The sequence below is a fragment of the Pelodiscus sinensis genome, chromosome 1, assembly GCF_052426305.1.
Source record: "Pelodiscus sinensis isolate ZL-2025 chromosome 1, ASM5242630v1, whole genome shotgun sequence".
Taxonomy (NCBI): Eukaryota; Metazoa; Chordata; order Testudines; family Trionychidae; genus Pelodiscus; species Pelodiscus sinensis.
In genome coordinates, this window is record NC_143052.1 from 243225633 (window position 1) to 243252274 (window position 26642).

General features: G+C 41.9%; 1 protein-coding gene across 3 annotated transcripts in view; it reads right to left on the reverse strand.

Moving 5' to 3' along the window:
• Nucleotides 1-26642, reverse strand: part of LOC102445872 (uncharacterized) — a 39096-nt gene continuing 12454 nt past the window's right edge. For 2 of the 3 annotated variants that reach the window (XM_006138961.5, XM_025179417.3), the window contains exons 5-12: nucleotides 19601-19684; nucleotides 15661-15732; nucleotides 15482-15580; nucleotides 13799-13882; nucleotides 4964-5074; nucleotides 4339-4410; nucleotides 1105-1252; nucleotides 1-878 (exon numbers count right to left, since the gene is read on the reverse strand). In XM_006138961.5, coding sequence (XP_006139023.1) covers nucleotides 161-878; nucleotides 1105-1252; nucleotides 4339-4410; nucleotides 4964-5074; nucleotides 13799-13882; nucleotides 15482-15580; nucleotides 15661-15732; nucleotides 19601-19684 — 1388 coding nt within the window. In that variant the 3' untranslated portion in view covers nucleotides 1-160. The remainder of the gene's footprint in view (nucleotides 879-1104; nucleotides 1253-4338; nucleotides 4411-4963; nucleotides 5075-13798; nucleotides 13883-15481; nucleotides 15581-15660; nucleotides 15733-19600; nucleotides 19685-26642) is intronic. The other variant, XM_025179418.3, reaches the window with a different exon arrangement.

Here is a 26642-nt window from a genome sequence, read left to right on the forward strand (position 1 = left end):
AAAAATATGTATTTATTAGCATGATTACAAAAGAAAGCAACCTCCAGAACCTATAGGACTGTCATGATCACACATGGTAAAATGACTGATACTACATGATGCTGGATTTCTCTGATCATGTAGAATGTTCACATTTACTCTTTTGAATGCTACTAATGCTCTAATCAAAATATGAATCAGAGCTACAAGAACCCATTCTGTGCTGAGAACATGTACACTTTGAACCATCATGTTGGGATATTTCTGACTTGTATACATCTGATGAAGAATCATCAGAAGGACTTGAGTTACTATAACATCCATCTTGAAATGAACAATTTGAATGAGTTGCATGACATTTTTTAAATCTTGATCTATGTTTGTCATGCCTAGACGATCGTTGGTGGTTTAAATGCTTTCTATGAAGAGCAAGATCTTTATCCTTTAGTCTTTTATAACCATGTTCTTTTGGGTTTGTATAACAGTGTCTTGATTTGTGACAACACTGATTTGTTTTTAAAGTTCTAGGTTTGTGGTTCTTGCATGTTTTTATTTCTGAAGATGAACAGTTGGCAGGGGGCATTTGTGAAGAGTGTTTACATTTTGAAGCTAATGGAATAATATTTTTTTCATCAGTCCGTTTTGATGGTGAGTTCATGGAGGTAGGATTATGCCCTGGTTGTTTTTCTGAAGGTTCTAAATCTTTACCCTGTTTTTTAGATTCCTCTGTTGATAAATGAACTGGTAGTTGATTCCAGTTACTGTGTTCAGAATGATTTTTCACTACAGTAGTGTCTTCTTTCAGTCCTTTGCAATCTATTTCTGGGATTGTTTTGGCTTTATCTTTTGTCAGGTCTTCTCTTTTGTAAATGTTGTATGTATTAGTTATTACCGGTTCCCTACAATAATAAAAAAAGTTCAGAAAGCAACATATGTTTTATAAATTTGAATAATTTAAAAATGATCTTACAGCAAAAACCTAATTTACACTCTGTCTTTTTACTTGGATAAATTAATACTTTGTGTTCCAGAATTCAAAAAGCAGTTGTGTGTATTTAGCCATAACATCTTAATTATTTGATAGCAATGATGTACTATATAATGGGGGAAGAAACAACAACTCACTGTTTGTTCTTCACAAATATCGAAGTAAATATGTGCATGAACACTATTACAGCCAATATCAAACCAGTAACGGCTACACAGGCTATGATAATGTGCTTTAGAAGGCCTTTAAGATCTGCAGCTTTTGCTTTTTTCTTGTCATGAATACCTAAAGGAAATTAGAGGGAAAAAATGTGTAGTATTAGTAAGTTAACAATGTATTCTAAACATTGCTGCAAATCATACTGAAATATTTTTCTCCTTTTGTAATTTCTTTCCATTAGTAAAACCAGTGTTTAATGCAAAAATTTAAGTAGCACTGAGGCAAACTCTTTAAAATCATGCAACTTTGAGATATATAATTAAAAACAGCTGTTTGGTGTATTTTCTTGACTTGCTCTTATAGCTTTGCTAATGTAAATATTTTGTATAGCTCAACTGGTAAGAATGCACCTACATTCCCTCTCATCTCTTCTCCCTTTTTAGTCACTCAGATCAGCGAATAGACAAGCATGCATAAGAACCACAGTCCTCTTTCCTTCATTTATGTTGATAAAAGCTAGTGAGGATTACAGGATTGGTCCTTAAATGTCAACAAAAGTGAACTGTAATTTCAATATTTATGGAAGGCTGTAAAAGTTTTATCATTTATTTAAACCCAACTCTGAATTTATGGGTTTACCTTGTTGGACCAATTTTAAATACAAATTATCTGTGTCTTAAAATTTTGCTGTCCTGTAATCCATCCAAACTAAGGACCATTTCAAACGCTGCTTTGTATATCAACTCAACAGTGACTTAAATAGTGGAGTAAATTAGCTGTCAGGTCCGAGAGGTAAAATATTGTAATTTGCACTGATGTGACATTTTGGCCCTGATTCATCAAGATACTCTTACCCATGTACCTAACCTTAAGTTTATAAACTCCTGAAACTACTCATGCTTACAGTACTACATGTACTTAAGAACCTGGATTAATGAGATCTAAATGTCAAAACAGTACAATTTTTAAACTTCCTCTTGTACCTGGAATACATTTTACACCACTAATTAAAGTGTAAAAAGGATATTGAATCTGACCTGTAATTGGGATTACTCGTATGCTGAAAATTAGGTAGTCACTGATTTGGTGTTCTACTAGGATCAAATCCAAGGCTGGCATAAGTGGATACAACTTGTTGGAACTTAATGGTAGCTGCACCGGATTATGCTGGGCCTGGCTTTCTCCCAAATGTGTTGAGGAGTGTGTGGATGTAAATTAGAATGTTGCGGGGGAGGTAGGAGTGGGAGGACAGCTTTCATTTCTCTGCTTATTATAACACTCTCCCACTCCATCAGCATGAAGTTGCACTTGTTTTGCATACCCATGAAAGCCAAACATGCAAAATTCACTTTTTTTTAGGCCTTAAACATGTTTAATTTAATGCACTCTTTAAATATCAGCTTTAATGGGAAAGTTACCACCATTTACTTCAACTTCAGTTTGGTCCTCCATTTCACTCCAAATACTTTTAAACCTTGTTTATGTGAGATCTAGAACAGGACTCTCTGGTCACTCCTCCATACGTGCCTCTGTCATGCAATAACTACTACTCCTAACTCTCCTGCTCGTGTAATAGAAATGTTTTAATAACTGAGATGAGGGAGTGAATAAATGTTGATGCTTAATAAATTTTTAACAGCAACAAGCTATAATTTAAAATGTCTGACCCTACTGTAAATGAGGGAACCCTTTTATTGCTTTCAAAGAGTAAGATCTAAGGAAAGAAATTTGACTTTGTCAAGCAGCCCTCGCTCCATGCCCATTTGCTTCTATGTTGTGTCTCTTGATACCCCTCCACATACACACTGATTTTCATGCATTTCTTTTCCCCACCCTTTTTTCCTGCTCGTCTCTGTTTTATCCTGCCTCCTGTCTCCTCTGCCTCTTCTAGCATGTCCACTCTTCATCTCTCTTCCTTTTTGTTTTTTGGGGTGTTTTTTTGTTGAGAAGGAGGAAAGCAAGAGATGTCTTGTTGGATCCAATTTCAATATTTTACTTAATCTCTCTACCCTTAATGTAATTCACTGTGATGATCTCCCTTTCAAAGCCAGGCAATGCTGCTCCTTCAGCTGAGATGAGGTTGTCCCTAGAGAGATGATTATCTTCCCTCAGGGATAAGCCTATGTGTACTGCTTCTGCAGTAATCTGACCTTGGACTCAGATGCTCTGCCAGTAAACATTTGGCTTCCGAGTGAAGTTCTGGAAGCTCAGAAAAAATGGTATGCACAGAAGCTGAACACGTGTTATACTAAATCTAGCCCATAGAAACAGCACCCTTAATTCTGGCAACCTAATCTGCAGCCACAGTACTCTGGAATCCAATGCCAGCTTTTATACTAGTACGTTAGTGGGTTTTAGCATGAGATGCATGCTAATGTAAAGCAAAGACTCAGTGCAGTGGAAAGAGAAACTGCCATCTGCAGTACTGCTGCTGAACTCCATCTGATTGTCTCCAACAAATGCCTCGAATAGCCCCTTCTTCCTGTGGTTTAGGGGCTAGGAATCACAAGCTGTAGGTTTTCAACTGGATGACTGGCTGCTTGAGGAAAATAATACATCCACACACTTTTATTTGTTGCATTCATGTTAAAAATAGCAATACTGCATTTATCTGTGGAATCAAGTTCAGCTGACAGATAAAGTCATGCTAACCTAGAGCTTTATTGGCAAGCTATGTCAATTATTTTCTTGTGACTTGTTTGATGAATTCTGAAACCAAAGCCAAGCAGCATGAGTAAAAAATTAAATTTAGGGCATAAGTAGACCATTGTTTTATATCGTATTTAGTTCTGATTTCTCATGTCTCACTTTATTAGATGCTTTTATTGTAAACCAAGCAGCCCAACAACAACAAAATCTGCCCTTTTAATTTTGTAATTGAGGTCTATGCAAACAAATTGCCATAGCCAGAGAAAAATGTTTGCTCTCTTTCAGCTGAACACACACAATACATTTTAGCTGAATAAAACCCAACTGAAAGGCATAAATCAAGAGTTTAAAAATAGCAGTAGCTTACTAAGTCAATAAATATAGGACAACAAAGCTGAAATTATACCTCTGTTGCATTAGGTAAGACTCAGTTTAACAAAACTACAGTTCATTTTGTTGAGATGGGTAGGAAGAGCCAACTGGTATTTTATCTGTGTGCCTATGAGAAAATCTTGTCTTAATGCAGTCTTATTTACCAAAAATAAGTAACAACCAATATTTACCTTCATGCTCTTTAAAAAATTCATATCGTTGGGCATTCTTCATGTTTGTCTTTGCTCTGACACTTGTAGGCTCTGTTTGGGGTGGGGGGAAGAGTAAATTGTGTAACTTAATCAGCATTAAGGCAAATTGTGGCTTCTCAGCAATCACTTACTCTGGCAACAACTGTGACATGCTAACAGGGTAAATGTAGAGATGTGGTGAGCCAATATAGGCATTTCTAATGCACCTATGGCAGTGATAGCTAGATACTAAAGTCAGAGGAAGATAAACGTAGAAAAGCTTTTTCTGATTTATTCTAAAAAATTTGACATTTACTAATGTTTTAAAGCTTGGGCTCTAACACTGTGTACACATGCAGGGGCAGTCACATATCTAACTACCTACTCTGTGAAACTTTCAGGTACAACTTTGGAGCTCATTTTGAGGCTAGCACAGACTATGACCCCTAATGTTTGGGCATAGTCTCCTGTAGTTTCATATAAAATCAGTATGAGGTATGTAGGCACTGGTTTATTCAGTAGGAAACTGATGTGAAAAGCCATTTAGCTAAGAGATAAAACTGGAGAAATTACGTACAGCAGACATTTTGATTTGCTACTCCATTTTATAATGAATGGATATTACCTGGCATAGGTGTGGATTGTTCTATATTTTCATCAGAGACTTGTAGACTGCGACTATGTCCCTGAAAAGGGGTCTGTGTCTTGTTTTCCTTGACCCTGGATTCTGACTTCTCTTTAATAAGAGAAAATAACAAAAGACATTTTAAAATTAATTGTCTTTTCTAGCTAATTATGAGCATCATGATGATGTAATAATTCTCAACATTTTAAAAGTTAAAGATTGTTTGTATCTTTGTGAGTGAATAGTCTCACCCATCCATCCTCAAAAAAACAAACAAGCAAAGCAAACCCACCACCCCCATTTTTCTGTGGAAAATTAAAATACATAATAGTTTTCAAAATCCAGTAAACTGATGTAAACCAGACTTATTGCATGACTCATAAATTGCACATTTTTATTTACATTCTAGCATTCCAATTACTGCATTTTTACCAAATCACAGTAAGAAGCTGAATATTTTAGTAACAAAAACGCCACCCCACAATTTTGTAGAAGCAAGACCTATCATGTAGACTCCTTGCATTATAGGCACAGTATCCAGATAGAAAATGGACTGAGCTAAACCACCTCTAACATATATTGTGGTCCAACCAAGCAAATGCTTATCGGATAGTCAACACACTAGTTGACTAGTCGTCATCCTCCTCCCCCCCCCCCACCCGCCCTGGTGCCTCTATCAGAAAGAGGCAGCAGGGGTGGTGAACGAGGAAGGAGTGTTTCAAAACATCAGTGCTGCAAGGAGCCTGGGGCCCTGGGACTGTTGCTACACTTTCAAGGCGGAGGCGCCCTTATCAACTAATTGAATAGTTGATGCAAACTGCATTGACTATTCGATTAGCCAATTAATCTAAATTTAACATCCCTAGTATGGTAAAATATTTTAAAGTGTTTTATTTTATATTTCAGTTTGTATCTCATAAGGAAATGGATAATTGAAACATTGGCTCATAACATATTACATCAGTATCACTATTGATGCAAAACTATTGGTCACAAGTCAAAGTACAAAACATTTGTCATGTAACTGGACAATTTCTAGCAGCTAATGCAATATTCAGCACAAAGCTAGCAAGGTGTCAGAACCAGCTCCCACCACCAACTGCCATGTGCCGACCAGGACAAAAATAGGCTAGGGAGACATGTGACATTATAAAAGAGCAGTGAGGAAGAACTAGAGTCGAGAGGAAGGGTCTCATAGAAAAGGTTCTAAAGACCTAGTAGACCATTATTATTGCATGCTCAAGAGGCTTCAACCCCCTTGTATGCTAAGCTTTGTATAAACAGGTATTAAATGACAGTACCTGCTCCACAATCTACAAAAAAAAAAAAAAAAAAAGATGGAACACGTGGATGGAACAAACAAATGAGGTAGGGGATTGGAGCAAGGTGGGGGGGGGGAGCAAAATAAGGTGGTTTGATATGTGGAATTCTCAGTCTTAGTAAGTTATCAAATAGCCGCAGCAGTGATCACATTGTACTGGCCAGCAAATATCCCCTTCCCTGAAAAGGAGTTTAAACAGCAATATAACCTATGTATGGACAGTGGGCATCATTTAAAAGCTTTCTGTTTGCCAACCTGTACTTTACCACAGTGCATTCCTAAAGCACCTGTCACTTATATAGTTATTTCTTTTTATTGGCAGCCACTGTATTGTTTCCACATGTCTATAATTTTCCAAACTATGGCATCCCAAATAGGCTGGGAACAAGAAGAAAGAATGGATGGATGCATGCAAGAGAGCACAAACTGATCTTTAGCAGTGTGACGTACAAATTACTTAGAATGTTCTACGTGGGAAAATCCCATGAACAGTTTTTTTAAAAAACACTTGCAAACTGCAAACAAAGTTAAGCCCTTATATGGTATGTAAGCTTCTCTGGGTACCCAAAATCATAGGAATGGGAACACAGTCACCATCACTGTATGAGGAACCTGAGAGGAAGAGAGGGAAGATGAATAGCATTAAGTTAGGAAACAGGCTATTCTAAACCTGGATTCCCTTAACTGCACTGGAAACAGCAGTGTCTAACAAAATGCCAAGTGGCACATTTATCAAAATCAGTCTGATGGTCTGGTCTCTGTTCCAGGCATGGAAGTAAAATCAAATCTTTCTCTGGTAAAGCTTCACTAAGCAATTAAAGTAAGTGAAATCTAGCTTTTTATCATGCAATTAATGAATTTGCAGGCTTCAGTAGATGATGGTTGCATATGAAGGAAACTGTTATTGCGCATGCCAAGTAGCAGACCTGCAAGTATTAAAAGAGAAACAGTTTTGTTCCAAAGCACCAGAATATCTTGAATGCTCCTGAATTGTTTTCCTCTGTACAACTGATACTGTAACATTTCATTAAATCTTCAATTTGGTCTTTAGCACATCTAGAGCTTCTCAGGTGAATAAAAGAAGTGAGAATATGTTTTGTACTTGAGTTACGCATATCACTTCCTGATAATTTTTTCTCTGAGTTCATTTTACAGGATCCAGGTTCTTTGGGGATAGAGGGACAGGAACAGAAAGTACTTTGCAGGAACACCAGTTACTCACATTGTAGGAATGAAAACAAGCCCAAGAACATTGGTCAGTCATTTCTATGAGTATCTACTATATGTGCATAGGGTAATACGCCAAAAGTGTATCACCACACAATAGGTCATTTTCATCTTATGAGTGCATAAAATGTAGCAGGTTATAATCTCTAACAAGCTTAGCAAAAACTACTATGGTTGCTCAGTATGAAATTCTCAAGCACTCAGAATTTGGCCAAATCCAAAACTGTTTCCTCCAGAGCAGTGGTTCTCAAACAGTCTGTGGCCACCTTGGAGGAGGGAACGCAGCTTAAACTCAGCCCCACTCCCTGCAGGATCTGGCTCGTGGGGAAGAAGCACATCCAGAAGCGGCTCCATGTGCTGCCACTCACCCTGGCTGGAGGAACAGCACCACATGGACACACTATACTTGGAGATTTTCCCAACTGCTCCCATTGGCCAGGATCCAGTCAATGGGAGCAGCGGGAGGCCGTGCCTGCATTGAGATGCCTAGGATCGGGGGGTGAGGGTGCAAAAGAAGGTAAGTATCCCCCCTTCCCCTCATGCCCAAACCCTGCACCCTTAGCCTGCTCTTTTACCCTACCTCTAGCCAGGCACCCTACCCCAGCCTGCTCCTGCATCCTCTCTCCTGGCCAGACTCTGCATCCACCCTTGCTCCTGTCCCCTCCCTGTGGTCAGACACCTACTCCCGGCCTGCTCCTGCACCCTACCTCCTTATCCATACCTTGCATCTTCACCCCCTCCTACACTTCACCTCCTGCCTAGATCCTGCACTCCCATGCCTATCCCACTCACTGGCGTATTCTGTTCTGCACATTGAACCCCTCATTTTTGGCCCTACCCCAAAGATTAGAGACATCCACAAAATGCACATACCCTGGAACCTCAGAAGAGTTAATGTGGCCTGGAACCTCAGTCCTCCCTGTGTTCCCTGGAGCACCAGGGGAGTGAGGTGTTTCAGCTGGGGCCACATCAGTGAGGGTTGTAGTTTTTTAGAGGGTTTTTGTGTATGTGCACTTCTCACTTGTGTGGTCCCCAGCTGATTTTTCTGTGGGTCAGTGGCCCGTGACCCAAAAAAAGTTTTGGATCCCTGACATAAATACAATGTTGAAACCTTCTACTTTATATAAAATGAAGTTTGGTAAGCTAACATGAGGAAGTTAAAGTGTTTAATCAGTTTAATAATTTTGACTAATATTTCCTTTCTTACTAGTTAAATTAAACCATTCTAACTAGCTGCAGCACTAGCAAAATGGCTCAGGCATAATTATGTAATTAGTGGCGAGTTTCTATTAGCAACAGGTAGTCCATGGAAAGTTTTACATTGAGTGGGGTGGGCCATGGGCCAAAAAGTTTGAAACTGCTCCAGAGTAAGTCCACATATGTGCTACTTGTCAATGAGGATTAATTTCATGACAAACGGCAGTATTTAAAGCACCATGTTTTTGACTGTTAGGTAGTGAAGACAAAAGTTGTAAGAATTTCAAAGTAAGAAAACTGTGCTTGCCTCCTTCTTTCACTTAAAGAAAAAACAATAGCTGGATTATTTTTGCTCAAAGTAACCAAAAAGGATTCACCTTTCGGAACAACCAACTGTGGAAAACATGAGCCACACAGAGGCTTAATGTGCCAGAAATAACTGAAAACAGGATGTTGTCAGGGCAAGTTTAATACATTTTTAAAGCCTGGGCCCAGGACCCATGTGCAGGAATCCTGTTATGACAACAGAATCCCAGCTTGGTTCATACTTTTTTGAAGAAAAAACAACAGCTAGCCCTCCTGCTTCCAAAGAAAAAAGAAACATATCCCACATGTAACCAATGCCTGCCTGAGTAAGATCACAGCTCAGAACAATAGCTTAAGGAGTGGGAACTACCTTAGCTAGTTCAGGTCTGTCTCTAGACTGAACAAAAAACCCCCACTGCAGCAAGTCTCAAAGTCTAGGTACAACTGACTGAGGCTTACCAGGGCTGGGCTGTGGGGCTGAGAATTGCAGATGCTCAGGCTTAGGTTGGAACTGGGATTGCCAGTATGGAGTTTCAGAGCCTGACTTCCAGCCTAAGCATTTATTCCGCCCAAGCCCCACTAGTCTGAGTCAGAATATCCAGGCCAGCTATAGCTTTTCCATGGGTCTTTTATTGCAGTGTAGTGTGTAACTGCAGATTGAACTGACATATGTGAGGTAGTGTTTCACTAGTTCAGGGCTTGAGCTAGCTAGAGTAACTGGCAGCACGGGCTTCAGCACAAGCTCACTTTGTGCGTAAATACATAGCCTTCTAGACTGGTATAAAAAGCTTATTCTGTTGCAGCCTCCCTGATCTAGGACCTGAATTCACTAGAGTAAATCTGACTCAGACACATTTGCTTGAGCTGCAATTGCAACCAGTGCCTGCAGTCTAGACACAGCTCCCCTTCAGACTAGGGAGACCATCCTCAAAACTATCCTGCTGCTCCTAAGGAAAGAGGAAGAGCCCTATTCTCACTCCTAGGCTATGTCTAGACTACATCCCTTTTTCGGAAGAGGGATATAAATTAGACTTATCGCAATTGCTAATGAAGTGGGGATTTAAATCTCCCTTATTTCAAGATGCATAAGGGATCTTTCAGAAAAGGCTTTATTTTTCGAAAGATCAGCGTCTAGATTGGCGCTTTTCTCCGACAAAGCTCCGTGCGGGGGAAAAAGCGGCAGCCATTTTTATGCTAATGAAGCGTGGGAGATTTAAATCCCTGCTTCATTAGCAATTGCGATACGTCTAATTTGCATCCCTTTTCTGAAAAAGGGATGTAGTCTAGATGTAGCCCTAGAGTGTGTGTAGGAGGAAGGGGACTCCATGCTTCTGCCTCTCTGACAGACAGGCCCTCAACCACTACCCCTTCAAGGGGGAGGAAGGGTCCAGGCCTACAGGTGGGCTCCTGGATCGCTCTTAATCCTGCCCTGGTCTAATGCCCAACAGTTTAGCAGCCTGCTCTAGAGCTGCAATGAGAGAGAATGTCCTGGCAACAATGGCACCTTAAGGAAAAAAGGCCCAATCCAGAAAACTTCAAATCTCAGCCTTGATAATTTAATTGGTTATAAAAGACACCATTATAGAATGACTTTTAGGAAATGTTTGGGTAGAATTCATTTCTAGAGTGACAATACTGACATCTGTGAAATTGCTCCAGGGATAAATTTGGTCCAATAAGTGAGAGAATAGATTACTATAAATGCTTTAGGGAACAATTAATTACCCCCTGAAAGGTTTTATTACCTACTAATCACAAAAGGTCCTGCTTACATCTAATATTTCAAATACAGAGTAATTTGCAAGCAGAGAGGCTAGCACAACAAATATTTCTGTTATTCCCTGTTAATGACAATTTGCTTACTTTAAGGAAATTCCACAGCGTGAAATTTATCTTGAGTAAGGTACTCCCTTTAAAAACAGATTGTTTCTAGTAAGAAGCATCAATACTGTGGAAGGCAAATAATTACAATATATATGATAAACTACCTATCACACAACATTTTTGTTTTGTCCCCATGCTGATTCAACACTACAATTTTCACTGCAAATGACATCAGCTTCCTGTTTTAGAGGTCTACTGTATAATAAATATCTTGCATTAAAAAGTTAATGTCTTCAACTGTGATTCTTTTAGAATATAGGGTTATGCTAGAGTAGTTTCTTTAAGTAGAAACTGAATCTATGACAGTAAAAATTCTAAGAAGATAAATAGTCGCTAATAGCTTAGTGGAGGAAAGCTAGAGATGATGACCTGTAATTAGGGACTGTGCTCTGAAAGGGCCCATTGTGTTGGCCACCTGCTGGCTTTAGCAAACCAGTCCTGCTGCTGCTATCACTGAATGATACTCCTCCTGCTCTTATCTAGGCAGAGCTAGCAGTTACAATCAAAGCAGTACTCCCTACTCAGCCCTATACCCATAGATCAAGCAGATGGACAGGAGCAGAATTTAGTCAAAATGCCTAGCAATGCAATAACTGCCAAAACATCTCTGCCCTGCCAGTCATAGGGAGGACAGAAGGGAACCACCAGGGTATAGTAGCAGAAAACCTCCCTTTCCCCCCCAGGAGCCAAGAACAAGAGAGGGTAGAGACTTCTCTTCAGCAGCTGGGTGGAAATGGAGCAGAAAAGGTGGAATGCCCCAACTAGCTTGGTCTCTACTCTTGCAGATAGAAGGTTTGGGATTAACCAGAGGTGAAAGTAAGCAAGTGTGCCCTAGTGTGCAGCTCTGGCAAGAGCGGGCTGAACTGTGGCAAAAGAGCTGGCAGGAGCCTGGGCTGCAATAGGACAGTACCTGTAAGAAATGTTGTTACTTTCACTGTTGGGATTAACTAACTAGTTTATTAACATTCAGGGTCCATTCTCCACTGTTTTCACTGCTGATGTTTCCATCAGCGTTGGGCAGCACATACCCATACACAGTTCAGTGCCATTTTCCTTTGGGAGAAAAACTCATTCATGGATACTTAGTGACATGAATTTAAGTGACAAGTGGCAGAAGATTACGCTGGGCTGAAAGTGCTCTCTGAATATAAATAATCATTGCCCTGTAGGCAATTAAGTTTTAAAAAAATTAAAACACACGCAAACCCTTATTCCTATGTGAAGCTGCTTTTCCTAGCACACTTTAGTGTTGAATATGCTGAGAAGACAGCAAATTATGCTTGAAACCCCAAGAGTTCTGTGAATGAATACCTCACAGCCCATGAATTTTGATATGCTCACAACAGGCCAAAGAGAAGACCATGCCCTTGAAACTCTGGCAAGCCTCCATAGTTGTGGGGCACTACTTGCTTCCTGAGCTACATTAATAAACTTGTGCTAAGAACACCCAGTCCCAGGGAGTCTGCCTCAACCACCACTGCCATACCCACTGCAGTGGGGATGCCCCAGCAAGGGGTGCTGGGCAAGTGGTGTGTCATCTGATAGCTTTGCCTAATGCTGGGTTTTCAAACTTTTTTTTTTCTCATGATCCAGTTGAAGAAGATTGTGGATGCCTATGACCCAACACAATTTAACTAGAGTGTGGGCTGCAGAGTGGGGTTGAGGATGAGCGCTTTTGGGTATAGGAGGGGGCTCTGGCTTTGGGAGGAGGGGTCAGAGCTGGGGCAGGAGGGGCTTACCTTGAGAGGCTCCTGGTCAGTGGTGCAGCAGCGATGCTAAGTCAGGCTTCCTGCCTCTCCTAGCACCACAGACCATGCTGTGTCCCAGAAGCAGCCAGCAGCAGGTTCCCCTCCAATGGGAGCAGGGCTGGATTAAGGGGTGGGCTAGCCAGGCAGCTGCCCGGGATGCCAACCTATGGGGAGTGCCTCATGGCAGCTGTAAGGGGCGCCAGCTGCCATCAGGCGCCATGCACCGGCTCCCGGGCTGCAGCAGCTCCCAGCCGGAATGGGGGCCACGTTAACCCCCACAGCGCCAGCCAGCAGCGCCCTTTCCCCCGCGGCTGCGGGGCCCTGCATGGCCAGGCATGGCCTGTCCCGGGCGGCCCTGGGCTGCACGCCAGCAGTGGTGGCCGCCGGCCCAGGCAGTGCAGCACATGCTGCCAGCTCCATCTGCCGTCCCTTAAAGCTGTCATCAGGTGCCGCACACCCAATGGCAGCTGTAAGCTGTGCAGTGTGCCGGGGGAGGGGGTGGAGGCAGGGCCACACATGCGTCGCGCGCCCGCTGCCCGGGGTGCCAGAATTGCTCGAGCCGGCACTGAATGGGAGTATCAAGTTAGTTTTTGGGGTGGGGCAATGCACGAAGTCCTGTGCACTCTCTCCCCACTCTCCTCCCAATCTAGGAGCTGGGTTTGCTGCTCTGGGGCACAGCACAGTCTGCAGCGCCAGGACAGGCAGGTAACTGCCTTAGCACCCCCACTGGTCACCTGATCTTCCTGCAGCAACAAGACTCAGTGCCTGACATTCCATGACCCAGTACTGGGTCGCGACCCATAGTTTGAAAACTACTGGCCTAATGGACTGACAGCCAGTGAATTAGTGCCTTCCTGAAACAAGGCTATTTTAACTGGTGGCCTGGGAAATTGCACATAATGAGCTTTTGTTAGGAACATTGTATATTCTTAAATTGCTTTAGTAAAAACTTCAAAACATGTTTTTATCTTTTTCTGCTTTTAAAGTATTTACTGTCTTAGAAGGACCTTTACACTTGTCAGCCTTAACTTGGGAAATTAAACTTGTTGGAAACAAGGGTTCTAATAGCCAAGGGCTACTATAATTAAAGCCCTATTAACATACGTGTTGGTTGGCTATTTTCTATGTGTAATCAATCCACATTTCTCTTACCTTTATGGTTTTTTAAATTTTGAAGAATGTTTTCCATGACTGAAGAATTCATAATCTCATTACTTGACAAAGGCATCTGTGTTTCTAGACAATGAAAAGGGGAGGAATGTTTATTTAAAATGTTTTTATTTCTGTGAACTCAAAAGAATTGTATTTGCAAGTTGTGGTACTGATGCATTTCACTGCTTACATGCAACTCGGGGAATTACTATTCTCCACCTAATCTGTAAAAAAAAAATGACCCTTTCAAGATAAATCTGGCCCAGGAATACTTTATTTCCTTTCTTTTGTTATTTCATTGTGTATATTTCTTTGTATTTCCATTTTTTTACTAGTGCGTCTTTGTTTTGCATATTCTGGGCCAAGTCCTAAAGTCTTTACACAGGCAAAATTTCCATTAAATCAACATCCTCTGCTCAGTATTTCAGTGTGTTCCCAATGATGTAATAATATTTATTCAAGAAAGGCTACACTGAACAGAATGTAGTTTTACTGTACTTTTCATGTCACAAATGTATATGAGGAAGCGAATGCTTTCTAGTGTTGGAAAAAGTACTTGAAAAAGAAAAGCACGTACCCCTTGTTCTACTATAATGACTTCTCATATCTAATTCTAGAAGCAAAAATAACAGTAGGATCGATAAGCCAGGAAACTCAATGGTAACAAGACATGGCACCTCCTCTGTCACTGAACTGAACATAGCGTACCAGCTGACGACTGGTTGTTCTGTGGTCTACACAATGCTTGCTGTTCCTATTTCCAGAGGAAGTGTCGGAACTGCTGAGGGACGCATTAGTTTCTTCAGGCATGCCCCTGACTACTGCTTTCCCTTCCCTAATATGAGGTTTCATCTTCTATCACCTTCCTATTTGTTTAATTAATTTGGCTACTAAATAGAATGCTGCATGCATCTGCACTCACATGCCCCTAGGACCAGTTCTAGGCCTATGTGAAATGCGCTTGTGATCTAAGTTCATTGGTGGCAGGATTTATAGATGCATATACATACTATAGCCACCACTATAATTGATGCAACATTTGAGGGTGCTTTTTATAGCAGCATTTTTTTAAAGTTACATTGTGTACATAGTTTAGGAGTAATAAGCTCCTATGATGCAATCACTTACATATGTGTTTAAATTTAAGCACAGTAAGTCCTACTGATTTCATCTATTGAAATGACTATTAAAATCAATGGGATTGTTCATGTGCTTGAGCTTAAGCTGGTACATAAGTAATTGCAGGATCAGGGTCTTGATTTGTAAGTTCTTAAACGAACTGATCACTGTTTGGTTTGCATGCCCTTTTCTCTCTATTCAAGATATACAAAAGTAGTTACATTTCTTATCTAATATTTGCCTCTCTTATCCTGGTTACTGGAGGCATTCAGCACCCAATTTCATAGTTTCTGGATTTTCATAAATATTTACAAATACCTCTTCTACACTGTGAAGTTTATATAGCAACTAGCTACACTTAACTGAAGATAAAGATCTTGTACCAGATCTTCAGCTGATGTAAATCCATAGTGACTACCACTGCCAAAGTAGCATTTCACCAATTTACATCAATGGAGGATTTGATCCTCTCTGTGTTCAGTATGTTAAAGTGTGTTCATCCATATTTCTAAAATAACAAGTTTATGTTTACAAAACATAAAGAGTAATGGAAAGTATACATACTATATTCTTTCTGTAAGTCCTGTAATACATTCTTCAGCATTCTCACTGGCACTTGAGAATGGCTTCCTTTTATACCTTGGAAATCATATCTTTGAACACCTGTAAAAAGATACGAAGTTAGTAGGAAGTTATTGAATCTTATATTTGAAAAGCTATGCCATACATATTTATATATTTACTCATTTGATCTTCCAGTGTCTTTAAAATATGGTTCAACTGACGCCACGGATAAGTAGCTGATTCAGGAACATCTGCAATCAAACATACAAAAATTCTTGTGGTCAATTCTTCCATACTTTTATTGTAATGAACAGATTTTTGAACAGTATTTTTGTCAGTCAAAAACAAAGATGAGAATATCTATTGGAATGATTTAATTACATAGCTGGTAAAGTGGGAGCTGTAATACAAGGAGCAGACACAAATGGATTTTTGGAGAACACTCTATAATAACAAAGCTAGAAAAAAAAAAGGCTTCAACAATGCAATGGCTCAGTGGAAGTAGACACTGTACACAGAAATAAAAACAGCCTTATTAGACTGTCAGCTTGCTATGATGGTGGAACAAACAATACTGGAGTATCAGATCAGGAGCGTACTGGCAATCAAAGTAGACCTGGAAAATGGGTTGAGAACGGCCCTCCCTATTACGTCACCCCTGTGTGCCCCTCAAGCCACGCCCCCTGTGTCATGTCCAGCACGTGGCACAGGCGGCAGGTTGGGCTCTGCATACCGCATACAGTACGGACGAGAAGCCGCTCCAAGTGAGGGGCAATGGCGTGCGGACACGATGGCCCACTGGATGAAGGCCCACCGGGAAATTCCCGGTATTCCACCGGGCCAGTCCGCCCCTGTATCAGATTGATACTCGGCGCTGGCAGTTAGGATTTCTCAGTGGTAAGCATTCAGGTAGAATGCTTTTCTACTTAGTTTTGAGAGTAACAGAACCATTGGTTGCCAGGAGCTCACAGTAAAGAAAATAAAACAAAACTTAAAAAGTACTGATCATAATTTCTATTGAGTCCAATTTTCCTAGAGCTCACGCAAAAGCTGGACTGTTACTGATTACAATATAAATATGTACAATACAGTAAAACTCCATTAGTCCGGCATCCAATGCTCCGGCACTTGATGGTCCGGCACCATCAGGAACCCAGAAGTGCTCCAGGCAGCTGGACAATTGGAGCTGCTCTGCGCCCGGCTTCCCCGATTCAGCCGCTGCTGAAACTGACCAGCAGCTGAATCGGGGAAGCCGGGGGCAGAGCAGCTGGGGTGCTGCCGGGTTGGTCCTGTAGCACCGCCCCTCGGCGCTGCGGGACCAACCCAGCAGCACCCCAGCTGCTCTGTCCCAGGCATCCCCAAGAGCAGCTGGGGTGCTGCCGGGTTGGTCTCGCAGTGCCGAGGGGCGGCGCTACCGGACCAACCCGGCAGCACCCCAGCTGCTCTGCCGCAGGCTTCCCTGATTCAGCTGCTGCTGAAACTGACCAGCAGCGGCTGAATCGGGGACACCTGGGGCAGAGCCGGACTATTGGAAGGGGGAGCTATCCCCCCCACCCCACCCTACCCCAGACCCCTCATAGCCCCCCCTTCCGATAGTCCGGCATATCTGATAATCCGGCACCCCCTGGGTCCTAAAGGTGCCGGATTATCGGAAGTTTACTGTATATGGGAAACATGTTTATGCTAAGATTTTCAAAACCATCTAAAGGAACTGGATGCCCATTGAGTTGTAAGGAAGTGTTGTAATCATGACCTGAAGCTATAGTTTTTATGTGACATCCGTGCTATCGTAAAAAGGGAATGAAAAATTTCACTTGCCTGTCTCATCCCTTTCTCATTAAAAGACCTCTAAAATTTGTGAAAGGGAATACCGTACAAGATAAAAAAACCAACAAACTGCACTTCAGTTGTACAAATGCCCACTGGCCAGTGAAAAGTAAAACTGCCATCTTTAACTCAGCTTACTGAACATATAGGCTGTGTCTACACTGCACCCCTTTTCCGGAAAAGGGATGCAGATGAGACAAGTCAGAATTGCAAATGAAGCGGGGGATTTAAATCTTCCCCGCTTCATTTGTATAAACATGGCTGCCGCTTTTTTCCGGCTCGGGGCTTTGCCGGAAAAAAGTGCCAGTCTAGGCGGGGATCTTTCGGAAAATAAAGCCTTTTCCGAAAGGACCCTTATCCCTCTTAAAATCAGGCTTTATTTTCCGAAAGATCTCCGTCTAGACTGGCGCTTTTTTCCGGCAAAGCCCCGAGCCGGAAAAAAGCGGCAGCCATGTTTATACAAACGAAGCGGGGAAAATTTAAATCCCCCGCTTCATTTGCAATTCTGACTTGTCTCATCTGCATCCCTTTTCCGGAAAAGGGGTGCAGTATAGACACAGCCATACTGAGCAACTTCCTAAAGTAAACACAATGATGTTAGGTAGGGCTTAATGTTAGGTTTCCTAGTTTACACTGGTATAACTTACAAACTTATCTTTACTTGTTAACTCTGTGTGCACTAATTGGATAACATATTGAGATTGTTCGCTATGGATGTTAGATATCCGGTAATTGAATAGTTGAGTAATCACATGAATTCTTATCGGTTACTCGACTATTCTTTTGGTCCCCAGGGTCCAGTAGCCAGTGCACTCCAGCCCCACTCCTGGGGAGCCCCCTGCCACTCCACACTGCTGTCTCTGATACAGAGGCAGCTGCGCGGGGTGGCAGCAGCCCCTGTCCACAAGGGTCTGAACTCCCCACAGACAGAGGCTACTGTGGGGAAGAGGAAGTGGGGGAGGCTGCTGTGTTTCAGCCTCTGTCCATGGTGAGCCTGGGCCCACTGCGGACAGAGGCTGCTCCAGCAACATCTCCTGTCTGTGGGGGGATCAAGTGCCCCAGGGACAGAGGCCAGCCAGGGACCCGCCTCTGTCCGTGGTGAGTCCAGGATCACCATGGACAGAAGTGCTCTGTGGGAGTCAGAGAAGATGCTGGGGGGAACTAGCTTTTAAGCCAGCTCCTCACAGCAGCCAGTGCACTCTGGCCCCACTCCCAGGGAGCCCCCTGCCATTCCAAGCTGCTGTCTCTGATACAGAGGCACCAAGATGGGGGGAATACATGCAGATGGCAAGCCTAGGCTTATTGGTATATAGTGGACTACATAAAGACATCCCTATTGTTTCCTGGTTAAAATAATAAAGGAATCCTAAACTAAATAAATGTCCAAAGCAAATAAACTCTGCCCTGATTGATTGACACTTTTGATGCTGGCACCTCTCACGAAAAGTAAACTATGCTAGCAATTGGCCTCTATCTGCTGCCACTAAGGTGGTGTGGAAGCATCTTTTATTGTGCAATATATATCTTTATCTGATGTCAGAAACAGATATATCAATAAACTATGGTTACAGGGCAATACTGGAAGGAGGTGGTTCTAGAGGGCAAAATTCCTTCCAATGAATGGGAAAAATGTTCTTCTTCATAACCAAATACAACAACATACCAGTATTTAAGAGAAACAAAAAGGGAGGCTTTGGAAGAACAGCTTCTGACTCTCTATCCTACTGTGGCAACCCAGAAGAAAAATACTCTACCATGGTTCCCTTTAAGCTGCACGGTAGCACAGCCTTGCAGCTGCTTAATCTCCCCTCTGCCCCCAAATCAGGCATGTCTCTGTGCAGAGCCTTGGGCCCCGGACTGACTGGGGCTAATTAAGCAGATGCAGGGCTGTGTTGCCATGCAGCTTAGAGGGAACCTTGTACTCTACTCTAATAGGAGTAACACCTTGTCACAAAATGCCTTGTGTGACAATCATATCTCTACAAAATTCCCAGAGCAAACTTTTAAGCTGCAATGAAGGCTGAAAATACACATATGTAGCTACAAGGCAAAATACCATAAAAAGGAACATATAAATGGGATCCCCTTCTCTGTCACATCTGCAAAGATTTGTAATTTTGTGCCAAATACAGGACATTTTTAATAGATTGATGATTAACTAGAAGTAAAACCAATTTTCACAGTTTCTGAGGAATATTCAGAGATGGAAAATTTATTAAATAGTCAAGCTCTTCATGATACAATGTTTCTAAAAGGGGAAAAACAAAATTTTAAAAAAATCTTTTCCCTAACCTGTTGGTTTGCTTTGTGTTGGATAAATTTCTTCAGAAAATGCTGCACGACTAGTTGCTTTTTCCATACTATTGGTTGTCACATCTGTAAATGTACAATGTTTAATATTAAATTTTCTAAAACTGATGTGGTGAAAATGAGAAGCAGTGCTATGATTTAGTTAATGTATTAGCTTTACAGCCCTTAAAACCATTCACTATGTGGAAACATTCTGAGGCTACATCTAGCTCCATGATACTCCAAAATAGCTTATTTCGAAATAACGCGTCTACACTACAGGAAAGCCTGGAAATTAGTCCAAGGCAAGCTCCCATAATGTGGAGGTGATACCTTGAATTAGAGCCCCAAGAAGCACTGGGGCGTAATTACCTTGACTGTCCTGGAGGAGGAGCTATTTTGAAATAGCAGCAGTGGAGTGTCCACACTACTTCTATTCTAAAATAACTATTTTGGAAGGAGCATTATTCCTCGTGGAATGAGGTTTACAAACACCAAAATAAGGTGCCCAGTATTTCAAAATTATTTTGGAATAACAGGCTAGCTGTATAGACACTTGCATAGTTATTTCAGAATAATGGCTGATATTCTGAAATAATGTTGCAGTGTAGATATACCCTGATTGTCCAGGGATTATTAGACTTTTCAACAAGAACATTTTGCCATTCTTTTCCTCCCAGATCACTAGATGTTCTAATACTGGTGCACTGCTCCACTCTGGGGGGAAAAAAAAGGGAAAACAGAGACAAGAGTAAATTTCATTCAGAACTGTTAATTCAATCTATGTCCTCAGATGGTGTAATATGGTATGGTGCATCTCCTCCTTTTTAAAATACTTTACATATGCCCTTTGCAATAGGGGTTCTCAAGCACCATCAGTCCTTCAATGTCATCAACAGGAATTGAAGGGACTGAGCATCCTCCAAGTTTTGGACCTTCCTGAAACAGCCAGGGAGATGAGCCTCCATCAACAGGCAGTACTAAAGAATGCACTGAGAAGTGACAAGTGCATGTGAGCATACACAGATACTTGAGATCTGCTTCCCTAGCTGCCAGCCATGTGGCTCTGCTTCCCACCGGTGGGTGCAGGGGTGGTCCTGCCCCTCTCCCAAGTGATGCAACCAGGAGCTAGGATAGAAGAGTTGCCATTGCTCCACTTCCCTCGGCAATTGCCAATGAATTTGGGGGAGCGGGAGCTAACCTCTGCTGTGGGGACTAGGTTTCTCCTCCCCGCCGCTAGCACTCCCAGCCACCCAGAGGCTCTGGCCCCTTGCCCATCCCACCCGGGAGCTACATCTAGACTGCCCCCTCTTGTTCAAAAAAAATGCAAATGAGACAAAGCGTGGAATATTGCTGTGCCTCATTTGCATAATTAATGAGACTCTGGTTTTGCACAAGAGGCTTTTGCACAAAAAGGAGCCACCTACACGGCTCCTTTTTGTGCAAAAACCCCCTCTTGCGCAAGAGCCGTTCTGCCTCTTTTTTTCAGGAAGAACGGCTCATGCGCAAGAGGGGGTTTTTGCGCAAAAATGGAGCCTCATTAATTGTGCAAATGAGGCACAGCGATATTCCATGCTTTGCCTCATTTGCATATTTTTTGTGCAAGAGGAGGCAGTCCAGACATAGCCACGGTGTTTGGGGGGATGTCACGTGCTTATGCCCCCCTCACACTGTGCCGCTGGTGTCAAGAATATGCCTTTTGCTATCCTTGGCAGAGGTGAAAATAAGCAGGTAAGCCCTGGTATGCAGCTCGGGCAAGAGCTTGCTGAGCTGCAATAAAAGCTAGCAAGGAGCTATTTAAAGAGCTGGCAGGGACTTGGGTGGCAATAAGACAGTACTTGTAAGACATTTTAAGTTACTTTCACTCCTGATTCTTGGGGAAATTCCCCCAAGTTTAGCCATCTCATAAGTCTTTGAAAACATACTACATAGAGCTTTATATTATAGCAGCTAAAATCTCTGAAGATTCAGTCTTCATTGAGGTTGCTTATGCCTCTCATAGCTCTTAGGCTGTGTCTAGACTGCAGGGTTTTTTAGAAAAAAGTAGCCTTTTTTCGAAAAAACTTCCCGTGTCTAGACTACAGCCACATTCTTTCGAAATTAAATCGAAAGAACGCGACTTTTCTTTCGACAGCAGTAATCCTCATTTCAGGAGGAATAACACCTTTTTTCAAAAGTGCTCTTTTGAAAAAAGGCGCTATGTAATGCAAACTGTGCTTTTTCGAAAGAGAGCATCCAGACTGCCTAGGGGCTCTCTTTCGAAAAAGCAGCTTGCTTTTTCAAAAGTACTGATTGTAGTCTAGATGCCCTTTTTCGAAAGAAGCTTTTTCGAAAGTATCTTTCGAAAAAGCCTCTTTCGAAAGAGGCTTGTAGTCTAGACATAGCCTTAGTGCTGACCAGATTGAACATCTGCAATGCTGACAGAGCAGTTCAGCACGACTAGCCCAGGGCTATGAGGGCTCAGAAGGATTCTCCCTGTAATTGCTGTTCCCAGAAGATTTATAGAATCTGGGGTGAAGCACTGGAACTATGAGCAGGTAGTCTGACTCTCCTGTGCTTTCAAATACCACACAGAATAGGCACCCCTTTGTTCCATGCTGCAATTCTGTAAATGTATTGTTTGTGAGAATGAGAGTTAGGGTATGTCTACACTACCCCGCTAGTTCGAACTAGCGGGGTAATGTAGGCATACCGCACTTGCAAATGAAGCCCGGGATTTGAATTTCCCGGGCTTCATTTGCATAAGCGGGGAGCCGCCATTTTTAAAACCCCGCTTGTTCGAACCCCGTGCAGCGCGGCTACACGGGGCACGAACTAGGTAGTTCGAACTAGGCTTCCTAGTTCGAACTACCGTTACTCCTCGTGAAATGAGGAGTAACGGTAGTTCGAACTAGGCAGCCTAGTTTGAACTACCTAGTTCGTGCCCCGTGTAGCCGCGCTGCATGGGGTTCGAACCAGCGGGGTTTTAAAAATGGCGGCTCCCCGCTTATGCAAATGAAGCCTGGGAAATTCAAATCCCGGGCTTCATTTGCAAGTGCGGTATGCCTACATTACCCTCCTAGTTCAAACTAGGAGGGTAGTGTAGACATACCCAGAATGTTTTAGGAGATATGAGAGTGAAGGCCACTGCATGCTCAAATGGTCAGAGGAGGGGATGGAGACTCAGAAGTTCCAAATAATTATTAACCAACCTTCATTTTGGCATTTCCCATCTGAGTGCTTGGCTTTGCAACTTTCATAACATTTTCAATATAGCTGACAGCAGAAGATGGTTTCCAGTATTGCTGGCAATAGAGAACTGCTCTCTTAAAACTCACTCCCCAGTCAAAAGCATCACTTTCATATCACCGTCATATTGCTTCTATGGGAAAATCTGTTCTACCAAACTAGACCTTTTGGCTAATTTTACCTTTACCAAGTGTAATATTTTCTATTGATCAGTAAAAGGTACCTGACTGTATATACCGTACAAACTATTGAAAGTAAATGTTTTTATTAGCACTGGAAAATCTCGCACATTACTAGCTATATCAGCGTTAAACTTTTTAAGACTGAGGAACACCAAACAATTTTTTTTTTTATGAGGAACACCATAGATTTTTTGTTGAGGGGGAAAAAAAGGGGGTTAGGGGAAAGTTATTGAGCAAAAAATAAAAGGGTCGGGGGGAAGTTATTGAGTCTGTTGTTCTCTGCGGCACATCTCCGACTGCCTAAACACAATTTAAGAAACACTGAGCTATATTGTAGCCCTGGAATTTTGTAACTAATAAGTCAGTTAGTTATAATGAATGTATGTTATAGCAAAGGATAGGGAATAGCCAGCATGGGTTTGTGAACAACAAGTCATGCCAAACTAATCTGATAGCTTTCTTTGATAGGATAACGAGCCTTGTGGATAAGGGAGAAGCGGTGGATGTCATATACCTAGACTTTAGTAAGGCATTTGATACGGTCTCGCATGATATTCTTATTGATAAACTAGGCAAATATAACTTAGATAGGGCCACGATAAGGTGGGTGCATAATTGGCTGGATAACCGTAGTCAGAGAGTTGTTGTTAACGGTTCTAAATCCTTCTGGAAAGGGATAACAAGTGGAGTTCCTCAAGGGTCTGTTTTGGGACCCGTACTGTTCAATATCTTCATCAGTGATGTAGATATTGGGATAGAGAGTACGCTTATTAAGTTTGCAGATGATACCAAACTGGGTGGGGTTGCAACTTCTTTGGAGGATAGGGACATAATTCAAAATGACCTTAGCAAGTTAGAGAAATGGTCAGAGGTAAACAGGATGAGGTTTAATAAAGAGAAATGCAAAGTGCTCCACTTAGGAAGGAACAATCAGTTCCATACATACAAGATGGGAAGCGACTGTCTAGGAAGGAGCATGGCGGAAAGGGATCTAGGGGTCATAGTGGACCACAAGTTGAACATGAGTCAACAGTGTGATGCTGTTGCAAAAAAAGCAAATATGATTTTAGGTTGTATCAACAGGTGTGTTGTAAGCAAAACTCGTGAAGTCATTCTGCCGCTCTACTCTGCACTAGTTAGGCCTCAGCTGGAGTACTGTGTCCATTTCCGGGCGCCACATTTCAAGAAAGATGTGGAGAAATTGGAAAGGGTACAGAGAAGAGCGACAAGAATGATTAAAGGTTTAGAGAACATGACCTATGAAGCCAGGCTTCATGAACTGGGCTTGTTTAGTTTGGAAAAAAGAAGATTAAGGGGGGACATGATAGCGGTTTTCAAATATCTAAAAGGGTGTCACAAAGAGGAAGGAGAAAATTTGTTCCTCTTGGTTTCTGAGGACAGGACAAGGAGTAATGGGCTTAAAGTGCAGCAGAGGAGGTTTAGATTGGACATTAGGAAAAAATTCCTAACTGTCAGGGTGGTCAAATATTGGAATAAATTGCCAAGGGAGGTGGTGGAATCTCCCTCTCTGGAGATATTTAAGAACAGGTTAGATAGACATCTGTCAGGGATGGTGTAGACGGAGCTTGGTCCTGCCTTGAGGGCGGGGGGCTGGACTCGATGACCTCTTGAGGTCCCTTCCAGTCCTATTATTCTATGATTCTATGAAAGATTTGGATTAAACTTAAATACAAGATACAGGCCTCAGGCAGGCCAGGCAGCTTTGTTAACTTAATTCCAGCTCTGTTTGATGTTAGCATATTCAAGTTAAGAGATGGAATATTGTAATACATTGTGATGTTAATATTAGACAAGGCCTTGTAATAGATAAAATGAAGTTTAATGTTGAAAGACTTTCTAACTTTGATAAAGTGGCTAGAAGCACCCCTTTGTTCCATGCTGCAATTCTGTAAATGTATTGTTTGTGTGAATGAGAGAGAATGTTTTAGGAGATATGAGAGTGAAGGCCACTGCATGCTCAAATGGTCAGAGGAGGGGATGGAGACTCAGAAGTTCCAAATAATTATTAACCAAGTGAAAGCACACAGAAGACGCAGACTACCGGGGAAGACTGACAAACCCTGAAGTTAGTGGCAAGCACCCCTTGACAGGGGACAATAACAACTTTCTCCGGAAGACAACACCCCCGATATCATATGGCTATCAAATGGCTGTGAGAACAACTTCTTCCTGATAAGCATATGTCGTAGGAAGATTGATTGTGATGCTGAATGACTGATTAAGGCCTGACAAGGCAAAATGCATAGACTTGCATGGAAGGAAAATCCTATAAAGGATGGGGTGTCCTGTCTGGTTCTTCAGGTTCCCATCTTGCTAAAATTATGGAGCATCAGTCTAACAACAACCCAGCTCCTTCCTTGCACCCGATCTATCTGGCCAATAGGTTGGGTCAAGCAACAGACTGGTAAATATTCCATCAGCAGGGTGTGTGTGTAAAAATGCATATGCTACTTTGTTATATTATCAATAAATGCGGCGTGTTGCCTTATCCCCCTGAAAAAGATCCCGCGTGCTTCTTTTTAGCATAATAATATCAACTTTAACTTTACTTAATTCTGAAACAAATTTGAAAAATTACAAAATAATATGTTCCTTTGTGGGATAAATTTTACTTGGTATTATAAAGTTTCAAAATAAAGACCATACACTGCCATTAATCCAAGCTCAAAGCTACAGCTGAAATTAAGATACAAAATACTATTTAGAAATGATCCTATGTACTCTGTAATTCTACAGCCGTATGAATTATGCTTCTGCATGAAATCTTATGTTAAAAAACATGAGGCAAGCATAAATGGTTGAAATTCTATCTCCTTGAGTCTGCAAGCAGCCTGAAATAGCAGCTCTGGAAAATCTGAATAGCTCCCTTTAATCTGAATGGGGAGTTAATTCTGAAAGATGATGAGTATGGATGGCAATTTAAATTTCAAAATTAACTATTACTAGTAACTATTACTCAAATTCATGGTACATTTGGTCTATTTCATTGCTGGAAGGGGGTGTTTTAAAATTAATCAATTTAACATATTCATACGTTTACATCTGAAATTTTATGATGTTATAACAAGCGAGGGTCCCACTTCCAAAGGCAGTTGGGAGGGTAAGTTGCAGTGCTAATGTAGAGGTTTTGTGTGATTGCTCAGCTCACTTCTGCCCTGCTGCTGGCAGGGGCACTGCCTTCAGAGCTGAGCTGCCAAAGTGCCAGTGCCACCACCAGTGGCAGTGCAGAATTGAGGGTTGCAGAGCATGTGGGAGGTGGATTCCCATATGTCCTGTTTTCCCGGCACTCTATTCCTTTATGTCAAGTTTCAGAGGGATAGCCGTGTTAGTCTGAATCTGCAAAAGCAGCGAGGAGTCCTGTGGCACCTTATAGACTAACTGAAGTGTTAGAGCATAAGCTTTCGTGGGCAAAGATCCACTTCGTCAGATGCATGTAGTTGAAATTTCCAGAGGCGGGTATAAATATGCAGGCCAGAATCAGGCTGGAGATGACGAGGTGGATCCAATCAGGGAGGATGAGGCCCACTTCTAGTAGCTGATCTGGAGTTGTGAATTCCAAGAGAGGAGAAGCTGCTTTTGTAGTTAGCTAGCCATTCACAGTCTTTGTTTAATCC